The sequence below is a fragment of the Hyla sarda genome, chromosome 2, assembly GCF_029499605.1.
Source record: "Hyla sarda isolate aHylSar1 chromosome 2, aHylSar1.hap1, whole genome shotgun sequence".
Taxonomy (NCBI): Eukaryota; Metazoa; Chordata; class Amphibia; order Anura; family Hylidae; genus Hyla; species Hyla sarda.
Window position 1 is genome coordinate 399071527 of NC_079190.1, and position 22441 is coordinate 399093967.

At 41.2% G+C, this 22441-nt stretch overlaps 1 protein-coding gene and 1 pseudogene across 10 annotated transcripts in view; one reads left to right on the forward strand and one right to left on the reverse strand.

Annotated features, from left to right (window-relative positions):
* Positions 1 to 22441, reverse strand: part of CDKL5 (cyclin dependent kinase like 5) — a 358007-nt gene that overhangs the window by 87602 nt on the left and 247964 nt on the right. For all 10 annotated transcript variants that reach the window (XM_056558772.1, XM_056558769.1, XM_056558775.1 and 7 more), the window contains exon 6: positions 1972 to 2108. In XM_056558772.1, coding sequence (XP_056414747.1) covers positions 1972 to 2108 — 137 coding nt within the window. The remainder of the gene's footprint in view (positions 1 to 1971; positions 2109 to 22441) is intronic.
* LOC130359747 (U2 spliceosomal RNA) lies at positions 15720 to 15879 on the forward strand (annotated as a pseudogene).

Here is a 22441-nt window from a genome sequence, read left to right on the forward strand (position 1 = left end):
TGTCTGCTCTGCCATTTCTTTGCTTACTGTTTCTGCATTGCCTGCTTCCCAGCATGTTAAACACAATCCTTCCAAGGAAAGGCAGAAGGTGGGGAAAGCAAGAGATAAGTGGAGGTAAGAGATAGATGTCTAGTACTACAGGGAGAGGAAACATTTTTATTAGTAAGAGATGAAACACCAGGAACATGACCATTTGACTACATGTGAGCTACTTTTTTAGATACAGAAAGCACATTAGTAAGAGACAAAATTTTAAGCATGTAAACCACTTGCACAGAAGGGGAGATTTATCAACACCTGTCAAGAGGAAAAGTCGCAATCAGAAAACCAATCAGATCGCTTCGTTTCGAGCAGCGGGTGAAGCGCCGGAGGCTTGTGATGTCACAGTCACGCCCAGCTTGTGACGTCACCACCACGCCCCCTTAATGCATGTCTATGGGAGGGGGCATGATGGCACGAGCCTCTGGAAGTCACGAGCCTCTGTCCCCAATCGCCAGTTATCCAGCTCGGAGCAAAGTTTGCTCTGGGCACCGGATGTCTGGGGTGCCGCAGCAGAGATCATAGAGGTCCCCAGCAGCGGGATAAGATGCCTAGGGGCGGAGTACCCCTTTAAGATGTGTGTAGGAACAGCAGAGCTATATCTGTCAATTGATACAATTCCCCTATAACATATAAAGTTTTTAATATCCCTTCTTATCAAAGAGATCTTATCAAATAAACCATTAAACCATAAAACAAAATATAATGCCAAAAGTATGGTGTTTTTCTTTTCTCAAGAAGGTTTCAACCTTCAAGTGACTAAGTCGTGCAAGCTAGCACTGCAGGTAAACTGTGCTACATTTGTGCCAAGTATATATGCTGCCTAGCTGAATTAGTAAGAGAGAGATGGCACTGACATGATTGTATTGATCCAAGGGTAACTTTGCCATGTGGCCCCAGCCTACTAAACATCTTCACAGACATTACTAAGCTAGACTCCCCCTTTTCTCCCACTCTAGAAATCTCATGATGACTTCAGTCTTATTCACAGTTGCACTGAATAGTGACATTTTACCATCTGTAATCATTACTGAGGAAGGAGAGAAATCTGTTCATCCAGTAGCAGTCCCCCTACAATTACTTCAAAGGAAGGGGAGGGGAGTTCTCTGTAATGACTTATCTTACAAAACTGACCTCTGGTATACAAATGGAGATATTGAAAGGATTAGTAGAGAAACAAAGGTTCAGTCTCTATGGGCAACAAATCTTCTTTAACATAAAAACGGTGAATTTATTGAACAGTCAGGAACTGGTCACAGCAAAAACAGTAGAGGCTTTCGAAACATTAGATACTGCACATTCTTAGAGCAAAATCCCCTCCCCTTTATACACCCATACCCTTCTTTCTACATCCATCTCCCACCCTCCTTGACCGAACATGATGGACATATGTCTTTTTTCAACCAATCTAACTATGTAACTTCCTACTTACATTAAAGGGGTATTCCGCCCTTAGACATTTTATCCCCTTTCGAAAGGATAGGGGATAAGATGTCTGATCGCGGGGGTCCCGCCACTGGGAGCACCCGCAATCTCCATGCAGCACCCAGCATTCTGTGCTGGGTGCTGCTCCAGTCTCGGAAACGCTGGGTTTCCGAGACAGAGACGTGATGTCATGCCCCCTTCATTTATGTCTATGGGAGGGGGCGTGACGTTACATCACCTCTCCATTTTGGAAACCCAGCGTTCCAAGACTGGAGAAGCACCCAGCACAGAATGCCAGGTGCTGCGCGGAAGGATAAGATGTCTAAGGGTGGAATACCCCTTTAAGAATGATTATTCTAACGAAAGACAACGCATGAGCTGCAAACACATTAGGAGCAATGGCAGAAACAGTGTTTTAGGCTTGCCAGTGGCATTAATTCACAGACAGCCAGATTCTGGGCACAGGTGCTTGAACAGGATTTCTGGATGACATTTCTCTCCACTTACCTTTTCAACATATTCAAAGACTAGGTATAATTTCCCTCTTCTTCTAAACGCTTCTTTCAGCTCAACTATATTTTCCTGCTTCAAAGTGCGAAGCATTTTAAGTTCTCGCAGCGTCGTCTCCTTGACTTCTTCATTTTCTGACAAAACACAAAAGGGAAAAGGACAAAATTAGTGGTGTGGTAATAATACTGCTCTTTAAAATATTTTATCTTGCTTTAAATCGGGGCTCTCCTTCCATTCTTTTCCGGCAAACTGAGGAAAAACATCTTAATTGCACATTTTCAAACTTTAAACTTTCTCTTAACAATACCTGCGCAAAACACTTACACGACCCTTGTAAGTCTCTGGTGTTACGTTATAATTACTATCTTACTCCATATGGCAGAATCAATTGCAAATTTTGTACACGGAAGTTTTTCAGATAAATTAAAGTAATTACATAATAATTATTAGTCCACCAGTGATGAGATTTTATATTGGGGCAGTAAGCCTTGCTGCCATGCACCACCAGGATCTTGGCTTTTAATATCACCAAGGGCAACAAATGCATATAATGTAGTTTTTATGTTTTTTTTTTCCAGTACTCTATCTCCCAAATTTCAAATAGAATATATGGAGTGAAGTTCAGAGTATTCCACTCACTTGTTAGGGTCGAAATTTGGCGCCTGGGAGGAGCTGTCCTATCATAGATGCAGGAAGGGCAGCAGATGTAAATCCAAAAAGGTTTCATAGCATTACAATAAAAGCATGGGCAATAGACAACGCGTTTCGCGAGGGGAGCCCTCGCTTCGTCAGGTCTAGGGCGCCGTACTGCTGTAGGGCCTTAAGTATTTTGAAAAAGCACTGGAGTGTTCACAGGAGAGTGACGTCACATTCAGGCTGGAAACATACAGAGTTGTCATTCAAAAATGTACATTTTGTAATTAGAATAATAGCAAGCCGACATCAGGAAGTGAACATTCTGAGTGAAATGACCATTACAATCATAAGTAACGATAATAATATTTTTAAACAGTATATTCAGTAGGATCAAATAGCGCTCGGCATTAATGCTGACCGAGTCTTCCAGTGCAGCTGTAGTTACATGCGCTGTGCCGACAGGAAGAGAACTTGTCGATCCAGATGCTGCACTGGCTGCGGACCGCATGGGGGACAGCTCGGGACAACTCGGGAGGGCCGGACAGCATCAGGCTGCTGCATAACAGTGAATACTATATTATATTGTATTGTATTGGCAATAAGAATCCCAATTTATATTATATTCTATTATAGTGTAGGCTGGTGCGCTGGTTCGGCACAGAACACTCCTGGTATATAGTTCAAGTATTGAGAAACATCATGATATGTATATTATAAGCTGGACACCTGGTGCGGCACAAAACACTCATAGCTGCTAGTTTCTATGGCGTTAGGAATATACGTTTAGGTACATCGGTTATTAAGAGTATACATTCAGTTATGTCAAGTATGCATTATATATTTCAGGTATGCATTAGAAGTATACATTCAAGTATGCATTCAACTACATCGGTTATATGTTAATATGATCTGGTGTTTTTGCTACTGTATATTGAGAGTGTGACTGTATTATTATTAAGGCGATAATGGAGATATCGCCATATGTTTATTATGGACTAGAGCGCTAGTTCAACAGAGTGCTCATACTTAGACATCTGTACGAGAAGACATCTGTACGAGAAAAAAAAAAAAATATATATATATATATATATATATATATATAAATATATATATATATATTATGTGACCAATGTTATGGAATTAAGTTAGGTATGTCTTTCAAGCCTATTAGTATGAAGGAGTATGTATACCCACATTTGTGTGCACAGTATATAATTAAAAGTACATGTAATATGATATATTGTAATGGTATATTAAAATAGCATATGAGGATAGATATTCTGTGGCCGATATTTTTTGTAATAATAAAATAATGTTAATGAGATGTTAAAATACAGTGAGATAAAATGTACTAAATAGTAAAATTGTGGATATATATTAGAATATAATAATAATAATGGTAATGATGTTAGTAAAATGTCATAATACAATGGGATAAAAAAAGATATTATAATACAATGGGATAAAATGTAATAAATAGTAACATTGTGGATATATAGGATGGTATATGATAATAATATAGGAGCATATAGGGTGGAAGAAGATCAGATAGTAAAATATGTACGGAAATTATTATTTAATAAGCTCTGTGGCTTCATTAAGACCTCCTGGCATCAAAGTGCCCAACCTAAAAATCCAGTACATCTCTCTTTTTATTAATTCTTCATATCTATTGGGGACGTTTTCTCCATTTTGATCAATCGTGTAAATTGTGACAGTGTTGGCTATTCCCGTATGCTTTTCTGCACAGTGTCGGGATACACTGTGCAGGAGAAAGCCTTTTTTGACAAAGAAGAAACATCAAAAATGGCTTTCTCCTACACAGTGAAAAGCATACGGGAATAGCCAACACTGTCACAATTTACCCGATTGATCAAAATGGAGAAAACGTCCCCAATAGATATGAAGAATTAATAAAAAGAGAGATGTACTGGATTTTTAGGTTGGGCACTTTGATGCCAGGAGGTCTTAATGAAGTCACAGAGCTTATTAAGTAATAACAATTTCTGTTCATATTTTACTATCTGATCTTCTTCCACCCTATATGCTCCTAAACTATTATCATGTAACATCCTATATATCCACAAAGTTATTATTTATTACATTTTATCCTATTGTATAATAACATGTTACTAACATCATTATCATTATTATTATTATTATTATATTATAATATATATCCACAATTTTACTATTTAGTAAATTTTATCTCACTGTATTTTAACTTCTCATTAACATTATTTTATTATTACTAAAAATATTGGCCACAGAATATCTATCCTCATATACTATTTTAATATACCATTGCAATACATCATATTACATGTACTTTTAACTATATATACTGTGTGCACAAATGAGGGTATACATACTCCTTCATACTAATAGGTTTGAAAGACACATCTAACTTAATTCCATTACATAGTTCACACACCTATATACTATATATATATATATATATATATATATATATATATATATTTATATATATTTATTTTGCATTCTTGTACAGATGTCTAAGTATGAGCACTCTGTTGAACTAGTGATCTAGTCCATAATAAACATATGGCGATATCTCCATTATCGCTTAATAATAATACAGTCACACTCTCAATATACCAAAGCAAACACACCAGATCATATTAACATATAACCGATGTAGTTGAATGCATACTTGAATGTATACTTCAAATGCATACCTGAAATATTTAATGCATACCGTACTGGACATACTTGAATATATACTCTTAATAACGTATACCTAATATACGTAATACGTATACGTAATATACGTATACCTAATACCTAAACGTATATTCCTAACGCCATAGAAACTAGCAGCTAAGAGTGCTTTGTGCCGCACCAGCGCTCCAGCTTATAATATACATATCATGGTGTTTCTCAATACTTGAACTATATACCAGGAGCGCTCCATGCCGAACCAGCACTCTGGCCTACACTATAATAGAAATTAATATACATTGTGATTTTTATTGCCAATATTATACAATATAATATAGTATTCACTGTTATGCAGCAGCCTGATGCTGTCCGGCCCTCCCAAGTTGTCCCGAGTTGTCCCCCATGCGGTCCGCAGCCAGGGCAGTATCTGGATTGACAAGTTCTCTTCCTGTCGGCACAGCGCATGTAACTACAGCTGCACTGGAAGACTTGGTCGGCATTAATGCCGAGCGCTATTTGATCCTACTGAATATACAAAATATACTGTTTAATAATATTATTATCGTTACTTATTGTAATGGTCATTTCACTCAGAACTTTCACTTCCTGAAGTTGGCTTGCTATTATTCTAATTACAAAATGTAAATGTGTAAGACTCACGTCTCTAGGCAGGACTCACACGGAGAAAGTAGATCTGCTAGACCCGTAAGGCAGATGACGCGGGCCGTGCCAAGGAGCAGAGTCTAAGGTGCCGCTAGTTTTCACCAGAGCCCACCGCAAAGCAGGATGCTCTTGTTGCGGCAGGCAGCTGAGGCACGCTATCCCTGGCACGACTCGACCACACAGGCGGCTGAGGTAATATGCGGTACAGGAGGGCTGAGGCAAGATGTGGTCTGGATAGCAGAAAGTCAGGGCTGGCGGCACAGGTGTGTAGTCGGGAACGTAGCAGAAGGTCAACAGGCAGGCGGCTAGGAGCAAGGTCAGGTCACGGTATACAAGGGTCTGGAACATGGCAAGGCAACACAGAAAACACTTTCCCTAGGCACTAGGGCAACAAAGATCAAGCAGGAAGTAATGGGAGGTGCAGATATTTGTAACCGACAGTACAGGTGCATGTACTTAATTAAGGGCGTACTGGTACATTTTAGAGCGCTGCCTAGGAGACGGGGGCATGTGGGCCCATGCTGCAAGAAGACAGAAGGGACGGAGGAGGGCAGAGGTGAGTGACGTGCTGGGATTCGCATGCGGGCGCGTCCCGTGATGTGAATCCCAGCCCCGCTGGTAGATGCAGGAAGGGAGCGCTCACGGCCAAGGTGTCTGGCCGGAGCGCAGACCGTGACAAAATGTATATGTTTTGTCACTCTCCTGTGAACACTCCCGTGCTTTTTCAAAATACTTAAGGCCATACAACAGTATAGCGCCCTAGACCTGACGAAGCGAGGGCTCCCCTCACAAAACGCTTGTCTATTGCTCATGCTTTTATGGTAATTCTATCAATAAACCTTTTTGGATTTACATCTGCTGCCCTCCGTGCATCTATGATAGGACAGCTCCTCCCAGGCGCCAGATCGCGATCCTAACAAGTTAGTGGAATAATCTGACCTTCACTGCATACATTCTATTTCTTCACCGACATCACAGATGACCGGGAAAGGACGCAAAGCTGCCATAAGGATTTTATTTGAGTGAATACACTCACATACGCGCTGTACAGTGTTGTGCCTGTAGCGCAACAGTAAGAGTTGAGTGTGCCCCCTCACCATTTTTTGCTCTACACGAGTAAAAGCTCCTCTATTTATCACTACAATCTCTACTGGGAATAACTGCACTTAGAGAGCGCCTGCTTTTTTTCTGTTTTTTATCTCTACATATCCTCCCACATTTCAAAAACACAATGTTAGCTGTTTTTTTAGGACATTGCTCCTAGCACTTGGGTGTCTGATAAATCAAAATTGTTATATTAATACCAGTGATGACAAACTCTGTGCCGTACAGCGGAAGATGTTGGTGCTAAATAAGCAATGAGAATTTAACAAGATATTATAATTTTAGATACTGTTTTCACAATTATTTTTACCATAGGTGTGATGGGCAACTATAATAGTTGAGTATGTTTACTCAACTTTTCAACTACCTTGAATTGTATACAAATCTACTCCGTTATGCAGAAGGTACAGCCTTCCTATCACAAGGCTGTCTATGTAAGCGTCAATATTCCCTGTACCTCTAACAATACATTCATGAACCAGGAAGATTAGGATGGACACAGCTGCAGGTGTGATCCACATACAGGCATGCAGTTGTGATCACCATAAAAAGCATTGCAATGCTGGAAATTGCTGCGACTATTGAAAGCATCCTGAAAACATAGGATAATTGTTACGCATGATATTTAGACTCAGCATATGAAAATAGCCTAAAAATAACACATGCATTAAATGGCCCATAAATGATACTTCCTGAACTCTTAAATTCCCTTCATTAGTTAAATGAAGTGAACCTAACATTAGAAAATCTGTGCATTGCATCATTTACCATTACAGCAATTGAGTGGATACAAAGTGCTAATCTGCACCTGTTACTATGTGAGAAATGTTGAAAAATTGCTGAGTCTTGTCATAAAGCGATACTAAATCCTTTTCCTGAATGTGCTGACAGTAACAGAATGGAATAAGTATCTGAAACGTAAACATTACGTGAGATGACGAAGTTCTATTTCTGGATAAACCCCCCCTTCCTACCAAAATATACATAGAAATAATGGGTGTGCCTATATGGAATACTGCATACACTAATACTGTTTGACTTTCCCTATAGATATTGATACAATGTTGTAGACATTGGGGAAAATCTAAGGGCCTATGCACACTATGAAATTCTGTGTGCAGCAGGCGCCGCTGGAATGAACCAGGTGCTATGACGACTGCATAGACATGCGCCAGGCTCATTGATGCAGTTCTGGGCAAAATTCTGCCAAAAGAACATTGATGTTGTTCATTCTTTTGGTGGAGTCTGGAATTGGAATTTTTCGCCCTGGAAATGTTGTAATGTGTACAGTGCAGCAGAATCCGATTAAAAGCAATAGGAGGTTGCTGCAGTGGATGGTCCAGGCGGATATTCTGTAGTGTGTGTAGGCCAGAAGGGTATAAGAATATGCTATGGCTACGCTATATACAAAGTCGCTACCTCACTGCAAAGTCTTTGTTTTGGGGTATGTAGTATCTCTTACAGCACATTTTCTATTTCTCTGGCTTCAAATACTACATCTAAAGTTACAGAAAACTGGACTTTTTGTGTTTTTTTTTTTGTTTTTTTTTTTTAATTATTTAGAAAGTTCATTTAAAAAAAGGACAATTCTGAATTCAGAAAGGTGGAGAAAAGATCCAAAGAGTGTATTTTTCTATGGATAACCCAGTACATCTATGGGAATGTACCACAAAGATTTTCCTTAGGAAAAAGAGCCAGATGCTAAAACACATTCTCTTTAAAATCTGCCTCTATTTTCTGATTGTAAATATTTTATTTCTTTTTATGCACATTATTTTGGGGGCAGCCACCAATACCCGCCCTTCTGCCCTGCTCTGATAACAGCATTTAAAGATATGCTTTAGAGCAACCATATGGACATAAAAAACAAGAGACCAGAGGAAACTCATTGACATCTATGGAAATGTTTCCTTGGCATGCTCTGTGTAGGGAGGGGTGAAGATAATCTGTAACTATCACCTACTGTGAATGGCCCGACACCATCCTATGTATATAGGAGTGTCAACTTTAACTGTAATCCTTTGTGTGATGATATAGAAAAGGCTGCTGAAAGGTTTTCTCTATAAAACAGGAAGTGTCAGCATTTTGTATTATGCTTAAACGGGTCTAGGCTATTTCTTGTATTTCCTCACAAGCCAGCCCCCTGATGACGTTTGCGGTCCATCTGTACGTCCTCCTGACATGCCGGCGTCCCATGATCTCAGCAATCTCGGAAAGCCGGCATGTCAGGATATACAGATGGACTGCAAACGTCATCAGGGGGCTGGCTTGTGAGGAAATACAAGAAATGGCCAAGCCCCCTGATACCAGCTGCCACCTCGAGCCGCAAAGGATTGTGAGACGCACGTCATGAGGACCTGAAAGGAAACGATAGACCTAGGGGGACCATATAATGAAGAAAAAGAAGACGATCCACTGCAGAGCGGTATAGCAAGTAAATGCAAAACTAGCATAATTATTCATAATGGGCAGGAAAGTTAAAAGTTAGTTAACCCCAGAATACCCCCTTTAAACAATATGTAATTTTCAGATGATATAGTCCCTTTTAATTTTCCTGGTGGCAACATTGAAGTGAAATAGAACCTATCAAGTTACTTCATAGATTTCTGCTGATCTCTGAGCTTGGGGTCTTTGAAGCGGTGAGGCTGATAAGCAATTCTAATTGGGGAATCCTCTTAATGTAAAAGGTTGAAGACCTATTAAAAGGGGTTTTCCCAACTAGCAAAGTTATCCTCTATCCACAAGCTAGGCAATAAATATCTGATTGCCGGGGAGGGGTCAGTGGTCAGGGGTCAGGTAGAATGGAGTACAGGAGTCATGCATGCGTACTGCTGCTCCATTAATTCTCTATGGAAGCTGCCGGATATAGCCGAGTACAGTGCACAGCTGCCTTCTTGGCTTCATAGAGAATGAATGGAGCTGCAGTATGCATGCACGACCCACCACTCCATTCTAATGGGAGGCTTGTGTTTGCCTCTTGAGACCGCTAAAAACCCTGGTGGACTGATCCACCCCCCACAATCCCTAAGTTCACAAACCACCTTTAAAGGGGTACTCCACCCCTAGACATCTTATCCCCTATCCAAAGGATAGAGGATAAGATGTCAGATCGCCGGGGTCCCGCTTCTGGGGACCCCCGGGATCTCGGCTGTGGCACACCGCTGTCATCACTGCACAGAGCTAACTCGCTCTGTGCATAATGACGGGTGATACAGGGGCCGGAACAGCGTGATGTCACAGCCCGCCCCCTTAGTGCAAGTCTATGGGAGGAGGCATGACAGCCGCCATGCCCCCTCCCATAGACTTGTATTGAGGGGGCAGACCGTGACATCACAAGGGGCAGAGCCGTTTCGTCACGATGCTCTGGCCCCTGTGTTGCCCGTCATTACGCACAGAGCGAGTTGGCTCTGTGCGGTAATGACAGCGGGGTGCCGCAGCCGAGATCCCGGGGCGGGGCCCCAGCGGCGGGACCCCCGCGATCAGACATCTTATTCCATATCCTTTGGATAGGGGATTAGATGTCTAGGGGCGGAGTACCCTTTAAGATGAACCATGCCTCCATAGTTATTCCAAACAACAGTTGAATATTTACTATCTAGAGAAGTACTACTTGTTACACAGCCCTTATCATTCAAGATACAAACAAAGGTAAGTAAATTGTTTCAGCTAGTACATAAATACGAAAAATTAAGATATTCACAAGAAAATTGATTCACCTATAATCTAAAATTGATTCACCTAAGATAATACGCCCAGTGCATCTTAACAGAGAGAGAATTGTGATATTTACAGAAAATTTGAATATTGCTTCTAACAGAAATCTGTCACAGCTTAAAATCAACATTCAGACAATAAAAAAAAATACCTATGCATGTATGGCCCTTTAAAGAGTACCTCTCAATAACTTGATACATTTTATAATCCTCCTAGTTAACTGCCCCCATCATGATAAACCACCCCCTGCCTTAATTTTTATTATTTTTTAGTTTTCTACCTTTATATTGCTCTGTATTTTCTGCTCAGTCTCAGGTTCAGGTTCACAGACTGGGGAGGGGTGTTACCCAGCAGATGTGACATCATCTGAAGCCATGCGGGGAAGAACTTCCTCCCTTACTCTGCAACCAACAGCAAATGGCAGTTAAGTGTGAGATGAGCTATGATTGGCTAAGGCTGTACACACCCCCTCAGCACTTCAGACTGCATTTCCTGTGTTTGGACTTCTGCCCGGCCAACAGGAGTACAAAATCTGTGCAAAATATGGGGGGGGGGGGGGATGTGGTCTGGACAAGTAGGGAGACACCTAGTGGCAGCTTTTTTAAACACAAATAAAACATAGAAAACTTAATTTTTTTTAAACAAAGTATATTAAAAAGATTTTTTATTTACCATAAGGAGTACAATAGCAAAAATGAATGAGAGTGCCCATTTAAATATGAGCATCAAATGGGGACAAAGGGATTATCATGGCACCTTCTTACCCAAGACCAACATTTAAACAGTTGTACAGTATAAGGTCAGAAAAACAGGACTACTTTCCACAAGAAACAGTGCCACTTTTGTCCTTGGACTATTTTTGGTCTTGCATCTTTGTAGTGAATGAGACTAAGTTCCAATACCAGACACAGCCCATGAAAGGGCTTTGTTTATAGAAGACAGCAGCCATATTTTTCTATCATCATACAACCCCTTTGGACTGTAGTTCTTTAAAGGGGTACTCCACTGCCCCAGCGTTCGGACTTGCATTGAGGGGGCGTGGTGTGACGTCACGAGGGCATAGCCATGGCGTCGTTCCTAACGCTGGGGCAGTAGAGTACCACTTTAAAGCTTCTAAGAAAAGCTGTTGACCCTTTCATCAATAGCTAAATAAAATATTATAAACAATCTAACAATAATGTCATTTATTTAAGAAAACTAAGTATGTTCCCGAAATGTGTGAGCTGATGTGGTCAAACATTTGCTCAATATATTTATTTATCAGATAAATATATTTTGCACAAATCAGGAAATGATAAAGAAAGGAGGCAGGTGAAAAGGTCACACAAATACTATAGCCTAACCTTACCAGCATGGAGAATTGTCATCTCCAATATGAGGTAGTGTGGGATACACTGTTTCCTCACGAATGGCAAAGAAAATATCACAGCATGCTTATTAATGAATCGGAGGAGCTCTAGAAATTGGCTTCCAAGCTAAGAATTAAAGGTTCCCTTCACGCGTTCTAAAATGTCACATAATACATTCAGAATTTGGAACACATTTTCAGGTCCATTTTGGTTACACAGTTGTCAAGCTGTCACACAGAATGAATGGAATTGCTTCCCAGAAAAGACATTTCGTTCCGTCGTGAAGGTAATAAATAACACAAGCGTCAACGTATTAATCTTCAAAACTTATGCTCAAACTATATACGGTATATATTCCTGTATGCAAGCAAAAGAACGGCAGAGCCCCAATAAAATGTCAGCCATGCTTTTCCTTCTAATCAAAATTACATGATGTGACAGATTTAGTTTGAAACATGTGCGAAACGCGTTGGCAGCTATTCTAGGAAATAACTGTAGTAGCTTGGAGTTTTTACATTGATTATATAGAATTATGACAGTCTCATACTGATATAAATGTTTATATTTAAATGAAAATCTAGGACCATGTAAAGATAAAACTTTACTACATTTATATTTAACATTGTATTTACATTTAGATTACATATTGTGTAGCATGAAGGGGGAGGAAGCATTATTAATGTAGTGCTCTACAACTATTACCAGAATTAAGCAATTAAACACATATTAATATTTTTATGCACCAGTGATATTTAATATACTTGTATGGTTAAAAGGAGTTGTTGGCAGGTAAAACATTGTTAGTTCATGCCAAGGGGTGGTTGTAAAAAAATGTAAACAACCATATAAAAAAAAGGGTCTTTCATTTTCATCAGTAACAACATATAAAGTGTTTGGATCTGACAGTGCCCATTTAATGGTGTCCAATTCAGAATTTATACAAATAATTAAAGGGGTACTCCGGTTTAAAAAAAGAAAATTTTCATATAAACTGGCTCCAGAAAGTTAATCAGATTTGTACATTACTTTTATTAAAAAAAATCTTAACCCTTCCAGTACTTATCAGCTGCTGTATACTACAGAGACAGCTGTGTAGTTATTTGGTCTGACCACAGTGTTCTCTGTGGACACCTCTGTCCATGTCAGGAACTGTCCAGAGCAGGAAAAAATCCCCATAGCAAACCTATCCTGCTCTGGACAGTTCCTGACATGGACAGAGGTGTCAGCAGAGAGCACTGTGGTCAGACAGAAAAATTTTATAGAAGTAATTTTAATAGGAGTAATTTACCAATCTGTTTAACTTTCTGGCAGCAGTGGATTTGAATTTTTTTTCCCCACCGCAGTACCCCTTTAAATAAGTCATAATTATCTTATTCACCCCCTTCCCCTCCTATTCTAATGTTTCAAAGTTCCCCTCTCAATACACCTAGTAATTTTCTACAGTGTCCATGTAGCTTCACTACCCTAACTGTTGTCTATCACTAAAACTAATACACTTCAGTAAACATTTAGGCTTTTCAATATTTTGACAATATTCTACAGCTACATACATTTTGAATTAAATGTCTATATCAATCACTTCAGTGCACGGCACTGTGCATATAACTAAAAGGGAAGTCCAGAACTGGTAAATATGAGAACATCTTCTTTATTAAAGGGGTATTCCAGGAAAAAACTTTTTTATATATATCAACTGGCTCCAGAAAGTTAAAACAGATTTGTAAATTACTTCTCTAAAAAAAAAATCTTAATTCTTTCAATGCTTCTGAGCTTCTGAAGTTAAGGTTGTTCTTTTCTGTCTAAGTCCTCTCTGGTGACACGTGTCTCGGGGAACGCCCAGTTTAGAAGAGGTTTGCTATGGGGATTTGCTTCTAAACTGGGCGTTTCCTGAGACATGTGTCATCAGAGAGGACTTAGAAAGAAAAGAACAACCTTAACTTCTGAAGCTCATAAGAACTGAAAGGATTAATATTTTTTTTTTATAGAAGTAATTTACAAATCTGTTTAACTTTCTGGAGCCAGTTGATATATATAAAAAAGTTTTTTCCTGGAATACCCCTTTAATCATAAGCCACTCCTACGATTTCCTTTATTTACATACATTGTCAAGTGTCAACTTTGTGAACCCTATAAAATCGTCAGTGCTTTCCATTAGTATCTAGATACTCTAAAATAGATATGCATGTTATAGTTAGCCCCAGGCGACACATGTCATCAGCAAGAATTACAGAGAAGTTGTGTTCTGTCAGGTCTGGAATGATTATATATATATATATATATATATATATATATATATATATATATATTGTCTGAGCAGAATCCAACCATAGTATACAGACTTGCAGAAAATCCTCACGCTTGGCTAGGTTAGTCTATTAATAATTCAGTTAACATGCACTTGGGTAAAGATTCCACCTAACAACAGTTACTGATATGTAGAAGATGAATAACAAACACAGCAATGTGTTTTGTCTTGTGTCAGGAGAGAAAAATGCAAAAACAGTCATAGGCCTACAGGGGACAGGTTTCAGGCCAGGTTTTATCAGATAACAACTAAGTTCACAACACGTACTGTCAACAACTGAGTATTTTATACATGTATGTAATGGCAGCAATGCTGATATATTTGCAATACCATAACAGTTATACAATAGATGGCAAGAAGCGGGAATAGGATATAACAATAACACAGTGACAACCACAGCTATCCATAAGAGTGACAGAGAAAACTATAGCCCCCTCCCCCCCCCCCCATATGAATGACAGTCACAATGCCCATAATAGTACCAGCCATGGCCATCTATAAAATGACAGTCACAGCTCCCATGATAGTGGCACACCACTAGGCCAACAAGGCCCAGGCCAAGGGTGGCGCCTCAACAGGGACGGCAGCATCGGCCTATCCTGCCAATCACTGTTCACTATATGGCCAGAAGCCACTCAATGCAACAGAAGACACCCATGAATAGGATGCCAAGTCACATGGCCCAACCTTGCTACCTGCCAAGGAGGAGCTGAAAGAAGAGAGGCAAAGAGTCGCTGCCACAAATGTAGACCTTTTTTAGAGGAATAACACAGGGGGGAGAAGGAAAATGTGTAGGCCCAGTAGGGGGCTGCTCCTGTATGTCTGTCAATGTGGGGGGAGGGAATACTTTGTATACTACTGTGTGTATGCTGTGTATCTATGTGTGTATATGCTATGAATATTATTGTGTGATTATTTAAAGGAGTTGTTGGCAGGTTGGCATTGTTTGTACATGACTGGGGGTGGTTGCAAATTTCTTTTAAACAACCAGATTAAAAAAAGGTCTTTCATTTTCATCAGTAACAACATATACAAAGTATTAGATCTGATAGAGCCCATTTAATGGTGACAAGCTCAGAATTTAGAAAAATAATAAAGGGGTACTCCAGTTTAAAAAAAAAAAATCATATCAACTGGCTAAAAAATCTCAATCCTTCCAGATGAGAAGAAAAGAGTCGCTGTCACAAATGTAGACCTTTTCCAGAGAAATAACACAGGGGAAGGAAGGGAAATTTGTAGGCCCAGGAGGAGGGATGCTCCTGTATGTCTGTCACTGGAGGGGACTTTGGTTAATCGCTTCTCTGCCTTTTGGCTAAGATCAAGTGTAGTATCTGTTCTTATCAGTTTTCATGCTGGTGGGGATGGGTGCTGCATGGAGGATGCAGGTGTACCAGGGCTTTCCGGGGCTGGTTCTGAGGAATCAGCTCGACGGCTGCCCCGATGTGACCTGTTCCCTCAGGGTCTCGCCATGAGGCTGAGAGGGTCTAGAGCCGAGGTACTTTTGTGCCTCGGGGAGTGGTGACCCCAAGGTGCCGAAACTCACTAGGAGTACTGGCTCACTGAATTGAAGCACGGGCACCATAATCTCTTCACCTTGTGGCACTCACCTCTTGATTCCCAGCCTTCTGGCTAGGATCAGAGAAATTTTTATAGATCCGGCCAGATGTCCGGGCAGTATATCTGCACACATTCACTTATTTATTTATTTTTGTCTCACTGTGTCACTTTTTGCGTGTTGTGTGCCCACAGGATTTGTCAGGATGCGGTAGCCCTTCTGGGTGTCCCTCCTGGCGGTCTAGGGGAGGTGTGTGTGGCCAATAGGTTCCACACCTCCCTGCAAACACCCCAGGTACTCCTGCTTTGGCAGGGTACCTACCGTTATCGGCTCTGCGGGCAGATACCTTGGCTAACGCCAAGGGGGATGCCGGGAGCATTTGTGGTCCCCTAGTAGCTTCGGCGAAAAGGGACATCGAACCTGGAACCTCGCAGGTACCTTTTGGTCCGGAGGCGAAGGGTAAGGTTTGTTGGGGGGCCTCTCTCCTATCGGAGAAGGGCTTGCGATAGACCACATCCTTTGTGCACGTTTTTTTAGTGTAACACGTTTGCACTTTTTCTTGCACTTTGGGTGAATCGAGAGCACGTTCCTCGGCTTTAGAAAAACTGGAGGGGACTTTGTATACTACTGTGTGTATCCTGTGTATCTATTTGTGTATATGCTTTGAATACTATTGTGTGATTACGCTGTGTATGTTACTATGTGCTTTACAATGTGTGTATACTACTGTGTGTATATTTCAGTTTTTTCCAACCAGTGTGCCTCCAGCTGTTGCACAACTACAGTTCCCAGCATACCTGAACAATCAAAGGCTGTTGCCTGGGCATGCTGGAAGTTGCAGTTTTATACTATGGGTAAGATTAAACCGAAAAGGAGAAAAAACACCTTACTATGAAAAGTAAGTGAGAGTGCACTTTCTAAATTAGAACCCCAATAACGTGTACCAATAAGTGCACACAAATGCATAAAATCATTATAAATCCATATACTTTATTAAACTCACAAAGTTGAAAGATACATAGAAAAGTACAGAATACATCAAATAAAAGGCACTGGATCACTATAGAAAGGCAGGTATAGGTCTGTATGTGATATAGTATGCCGGAATAGTCACATGGATATATGGCAATGAGGGTTAAGGATACAAGTAAACCGCAGTATAAGACTGTGACAAACGTGTGTCAAATTGGAAAGAACATAGCCCAATTCCCAAGCAGATTGTCAAGAATGCCAGACCATACCTACCAACCCCAACTATGTATACTACTGCTGGACATGGGGGGCAGGGACGCTGGGAGTTTTGACCTAGGACAGCAAAGGGCCAAAATACATCACTGGTGCACACACCCCCTGAAATGCTCACAAGTGGGCCAGCAAACCATACCCAGAACACTCCATAGAAACAAGACTATGCCAAATTTTTGAAACAATTGGTGTTTAGTTTTGTTCCAGTTCACATTTATTTGTCTGGCTGCGTTTGAAAAATGTAATGTGAACAGGAGCACTGCTATATAAGGGCTATGCAAAAAACAAAAACTAAAAAAAAAACTAAAAATCTGGACATGTTGATTCTCCTTTTCAAAAGGAGGTGATTTGAACTTTTAATATCAAAGGGGTTAATGTGTGTCTTTTAAACTTTTATAAAAAATTTTTTTTTACACTTTATTAGTCCCTTAGGGGACCTTTAGGAGGAATCATTAGATTCCTCATACAGATCAATAGAGTTCTATTGCACTCCATTGATCTGTGGGCTCTGCAATCTAATGATAGATCCTAGTCCAGCCAGGATCTATCAATGACAGAGCCACGGAGACCAGGGAAGCAGAGGTAAGCCCTCCGGCTACCTCCACAGTGCACCCCCCCCCCCTGTGATCGCGTTGCGGGGGGGGGGAGGAGTTATGTCGATCCACCCCACTAGCCCACCAGGGAGCATTCACATGTCCCTTTAGATGCCGCTGTCAGCTTTGACAGCAGCAATCTAAAGGGTTAATAACCAGCTGCAGTGATCGCCGCATGCTGGCTATTAGCCGCGGCCCCCAGCTACTGAAAACAGCGGGCAAGAGTCCAGAGCCTGCTCCATACACCTGCGCTTGTCATAGTATATTAGGCTAAAAAGTCAATAAGGCAATTTGTAAATTGTAGTCAATAGATGTCCTTTATCTCAATAAATGTAGGTAGAGAATCCTTTTGGCATATATGACATATGAGACATTAGTCTATAACAGGCCTTTCAGTAAGTCATACGACATGACAGTATTTCACTGTATTTAAAAGTATAGCTGCCTATGCTTTTCAAAAAGGGGTCCAACCAAAAACTTACTATGTTCATTGGGGGATAGTTCCAAATAATGTTGGATTAGTAGTTGGTGTTGTTTACAACACACAAGATGTATGTCTATGGGAGAGGTGGGGATGCAGCGTTCATGCCTCCTCGCCTCTCCCATAGAGCTGTATGGGAAGGGAGCCTACCGTCGACTGCACAGCGCCGGTTGGACCCCCCGCGATCAGACACTGGATAGGGAATAAGATGTTTTCGCTGCAGATGTTCTTTAATATTCTGGAATTTTCTATGTACTTGTTGCTTTAAGCCTGTTAAACTCCCCTGTTAGGTGATTGTGCATGAGGTAAATCAGGTGACCTGTCTGCCCCAATGGGAATCCTCCAGTTCCCCCATATATAGGGTGGGAGGAGTTAGCTAGTCAGTTCAGAGTTCAGTGTAAACTGAGGTACAGCCTGGAGGAAGTCTGAAAAGAGAGTGTGGGGTGTACTAAGGAGGCCTCAATCTAACAAGTCTAATCCTGCAACCACGCATGTTCTAAAGAATATCCCCTACGCTCAGGTGAAAGTCAAAGCTTAGTGTAAGCATTAAGTCTTGGGGATCCAAGTCAGTCATCCAAGTCAGTCATTTCAGTCAGCTAGTCAGTCTGCAGCACCAGAGTCAGCATGAGTTGCCATATAGCAAGTCAGTCAACATACAGCACAGCACAAGCAACTACAAGTCCCAGCAAGGTGATAGGCTTCCAAGGTTTACCCTGCACCTCCCTTTATACCAATCTGAGCTGTAACAGGTTTTACCAACTATCCTGCCTCAGTAAAGCCAGTTATCAGTAACCTTGCGTCGGAGTATTTATTGCCCCGTGACTGGCACAGGAGACGCTGTCTTGACCTCAGACGGTGTATAGGCTAACCTTGCCCTGGCATCATGAATAGGTTAATTTGCACATTACCCTCCGTGTCATGTCCAGAAAGGATCAGTGCAGACTAGTGCTTATCCTGACCACTGTCCCTACCTACTTAGTGATCCACGCTAAATGGCGGACCCCAACTGGGCTAGGTGCACATAGGTGTCAGAGTAGTCAGACAGGCTAAGCAACAAACAGGCATATAACGCAAAAAATGGCAAATAGTGGTTAACCTGGGACAAAGAGGGCAGCACAGTACAAAATCAAGCCCAGAGGCAGAGTAAGGATAAACAACGGGCAAACCTTTAGGGAAGTGAAGGTCAGCACGTAAAGGCAGGTCAAATGCAGAAGGCAGAATAACTTAGGTCACAGAAAACAGTGTTAACAAAGGCCAGTGTAGGGTAAAACCTCCATCATGGACATATCATGGACATAAGACTCATATATGGAGCAATTTAAATATCCTCTGGGAGGCGTGAATGACAGCACCACAGTTGATTGGCCCAGTGCCCACACTTTCTCATTGGTTTGGCTAGCAGCATCACACAGTGACCAATTGCCCTGAGATGTGCAGGGCTGTTGCCAGGATGACAAAGAAAGCTGCCTTTTACCCCAGAGAGCACTGGAGACAGATACATATGTAACACACACAGCATCAAGCCAGAAACAGGCAAAAACCTAAACAGATGTTTGTTTTTACATAAGATCTCTTATTTGTCCACATGCTTATTAAATACAAAAGTAGAATTTTTTTAGCACACAATAATCATAAATCTGTTAGTCCATCAATATAAAGTCCTTGAAAATAATAATGATTACATCCATTTGACTAGCATTTACTGCCTGCAATATTCAGCAAAATACTTCAACTGTATGGTGCCCCAAATACCTGATGGCAGTGTCTGCTAATCCTTCCCCTACTCTGAGCTTTAAAAAGGACCTGGCAATGGGCCCCTTTATATATATAATTTTTATTTTATTTTTTTTGGCCTGGTCCCCTGATGACAGCAGCCCTGGCTCTACCATCTATACAGGAGAATATAGGGCTGTGATGAGGGGCTTGGGTGGCATTCAAAGTAGAGAGCTGTGAGCACTTAAAGGGGTACTCCGCCCCTAGACATCTTATCCCCTATCCAAAGGATAGGGGATAAGATGTCAGATCGCGGGGGTCCCGCCACTGGGGACCCCGGGATCTTGGCTGCAGGACCCACCTGTTGCGGCTTCCGGAAACACTGGAGGCTTCGGCTCCCGACCACGGTGACGTGAGACCGTGACGTCACGACTCCGCCCCTTGTGACGCCACCCCCCCGCCACTCAATGCAAATCTATGGGAGGGGGCGTGACAGCAGTCACGCCCCCTCCCATAGGCTTGCATTGAGGGGGCGGAGTGTGACGTCACACGTGGGCGGAGCCGCGACATCACAATGCTCCGGCCCCATGATCGACAGTAATCAGACCCGGGGCGAACACGCTCCGGGGACTGATTTTAACGGAGGGCGGCGTGCAAGATCACGGGGGTCCCCAGCGGCAGGACCCCCGCGATCAGGCATCTTATCCCCTATCCTTTGGATAGGGGATATGATGTCTAAGCGCCGGAGTACCCCTTTAACATGAAGGGGCCATTCTGTGAGCAATTAAGAAATGTATTTCTTGGTAATGCAGGCAGCATGGCCAGAACCAAATGTATCATTATATATCTGTCCCTGTCCTCTACATAGTGCAGTGTCAGCAATTTTGAGGGGTGAAAACTGCTTATAAAGTCCCTTTAAAAAATTAAATACATTTGACTAGCAATTACTGTCTGCAATATTTCGCCAAATGTGAAATATGTGAAGTACAGAATGTGTTATATTTGTGTTTGTTCGGATAATATTTAAGCTATTAAAATAAAAGAACCGCTATGCTTGCTTTGACTCGCCTCGCATTGTCCAGTCTTCACCGCATTGCAAAGAGTTCAAACACCTCCACAAGCAGCTGCTTGAATTTCACTCTCACATACAATGCAATTAATGGTCATTGTTTGGTGCCTCCACATATGTAATTTACTACAATTACACATGAAATAAAGACCTTGTGGGATGAAGGAAATTACGCACACAACACTAAGCTCAGCTTGGGGCAGCCACAGGAATATTCCAGATTTATATACTAAATACATACATATCATGTTAGGTGTAAGGTACATATATATGTCATGTGACTCAGCTTAGAGCACCAAGAATAAAAACAGTAAGATACCAGTATGATAAGGATTTAGAAGAATGTCATTAAAGGGGTATTCCAGGAAGATCAACTGGCTCCAGAAAATTAAACAGATTTGTAAATTACTTCTATTACAAAATCTTAATTCTTCCAATAGTTATCAGCTGCTGAAGTTGAGCTCTTCTTTTCTGTCTGACAACAGTGCTCTCTGCTGACTCCTCTGTCTGTCTCAGGAACAGTTCCCGAGACAGGTGCCATCAGAGAGCAGTTAGACAGAAACAAGCAGACAACTCAACTTCAGCAGCTGATAAGTACTGGAAGAACTACAATTTTGTTATAGAAGTAATTTACAAATTTGTTTAACTTTCTGGACATATTTTACAGTATATGAATGGTTAAATATAGTCAAGTTCACATCTGTGTTCATAAAGAAAACTAGAAAATATATATCTACAATAAAATGACAGGCACCATGATAGAAACCCAACAGACTCCACAATATAGGGAATCACTGGGTTTCAGCAATGCCATTACTTTTGCTTTTCTGTTGCTATAACGGAACTAAATGAAAATAGAAGCATACATACAGTGGGGCAAAAAAAGTATTTAGTCAGCCACCAATCGTGAAAGTTCTACCACGTAAAAAGAGGAGAGACCTGTAATGTTTATCATAGGTATACCTCAACTTTGAGAGGCATAATGAGAAAAAAAATCCATAAAATCACATTGTCTGATTTTTTAAGAATTTATTTGCAAATTATGGTGGAAAATAAGTATTTGGTCAATAACAAAAGTTTGTCTCAATACTTTGTTATATACCCTTTGTTGGGAATGAAGGAGGTTCAAAAATTATGCCAATTCCCTTTTCTGTTTTTTAAAAACACATCCGGAACTCCCGACAGATGTTCCTCCTCAGGTGTACACAGTATGGATGGCCAAAGGAATGACCACAGCTAGACATTTTATTGATAAAATGCGAGCCCCAGTCAGTCACTCACCTGGTGCTTCTCCTGCCTCCGCCTCTCTGCTCTGGCGCTCGTGTCTCCGTCCCCTAGGGTGCGCGCACGCGCCAGAG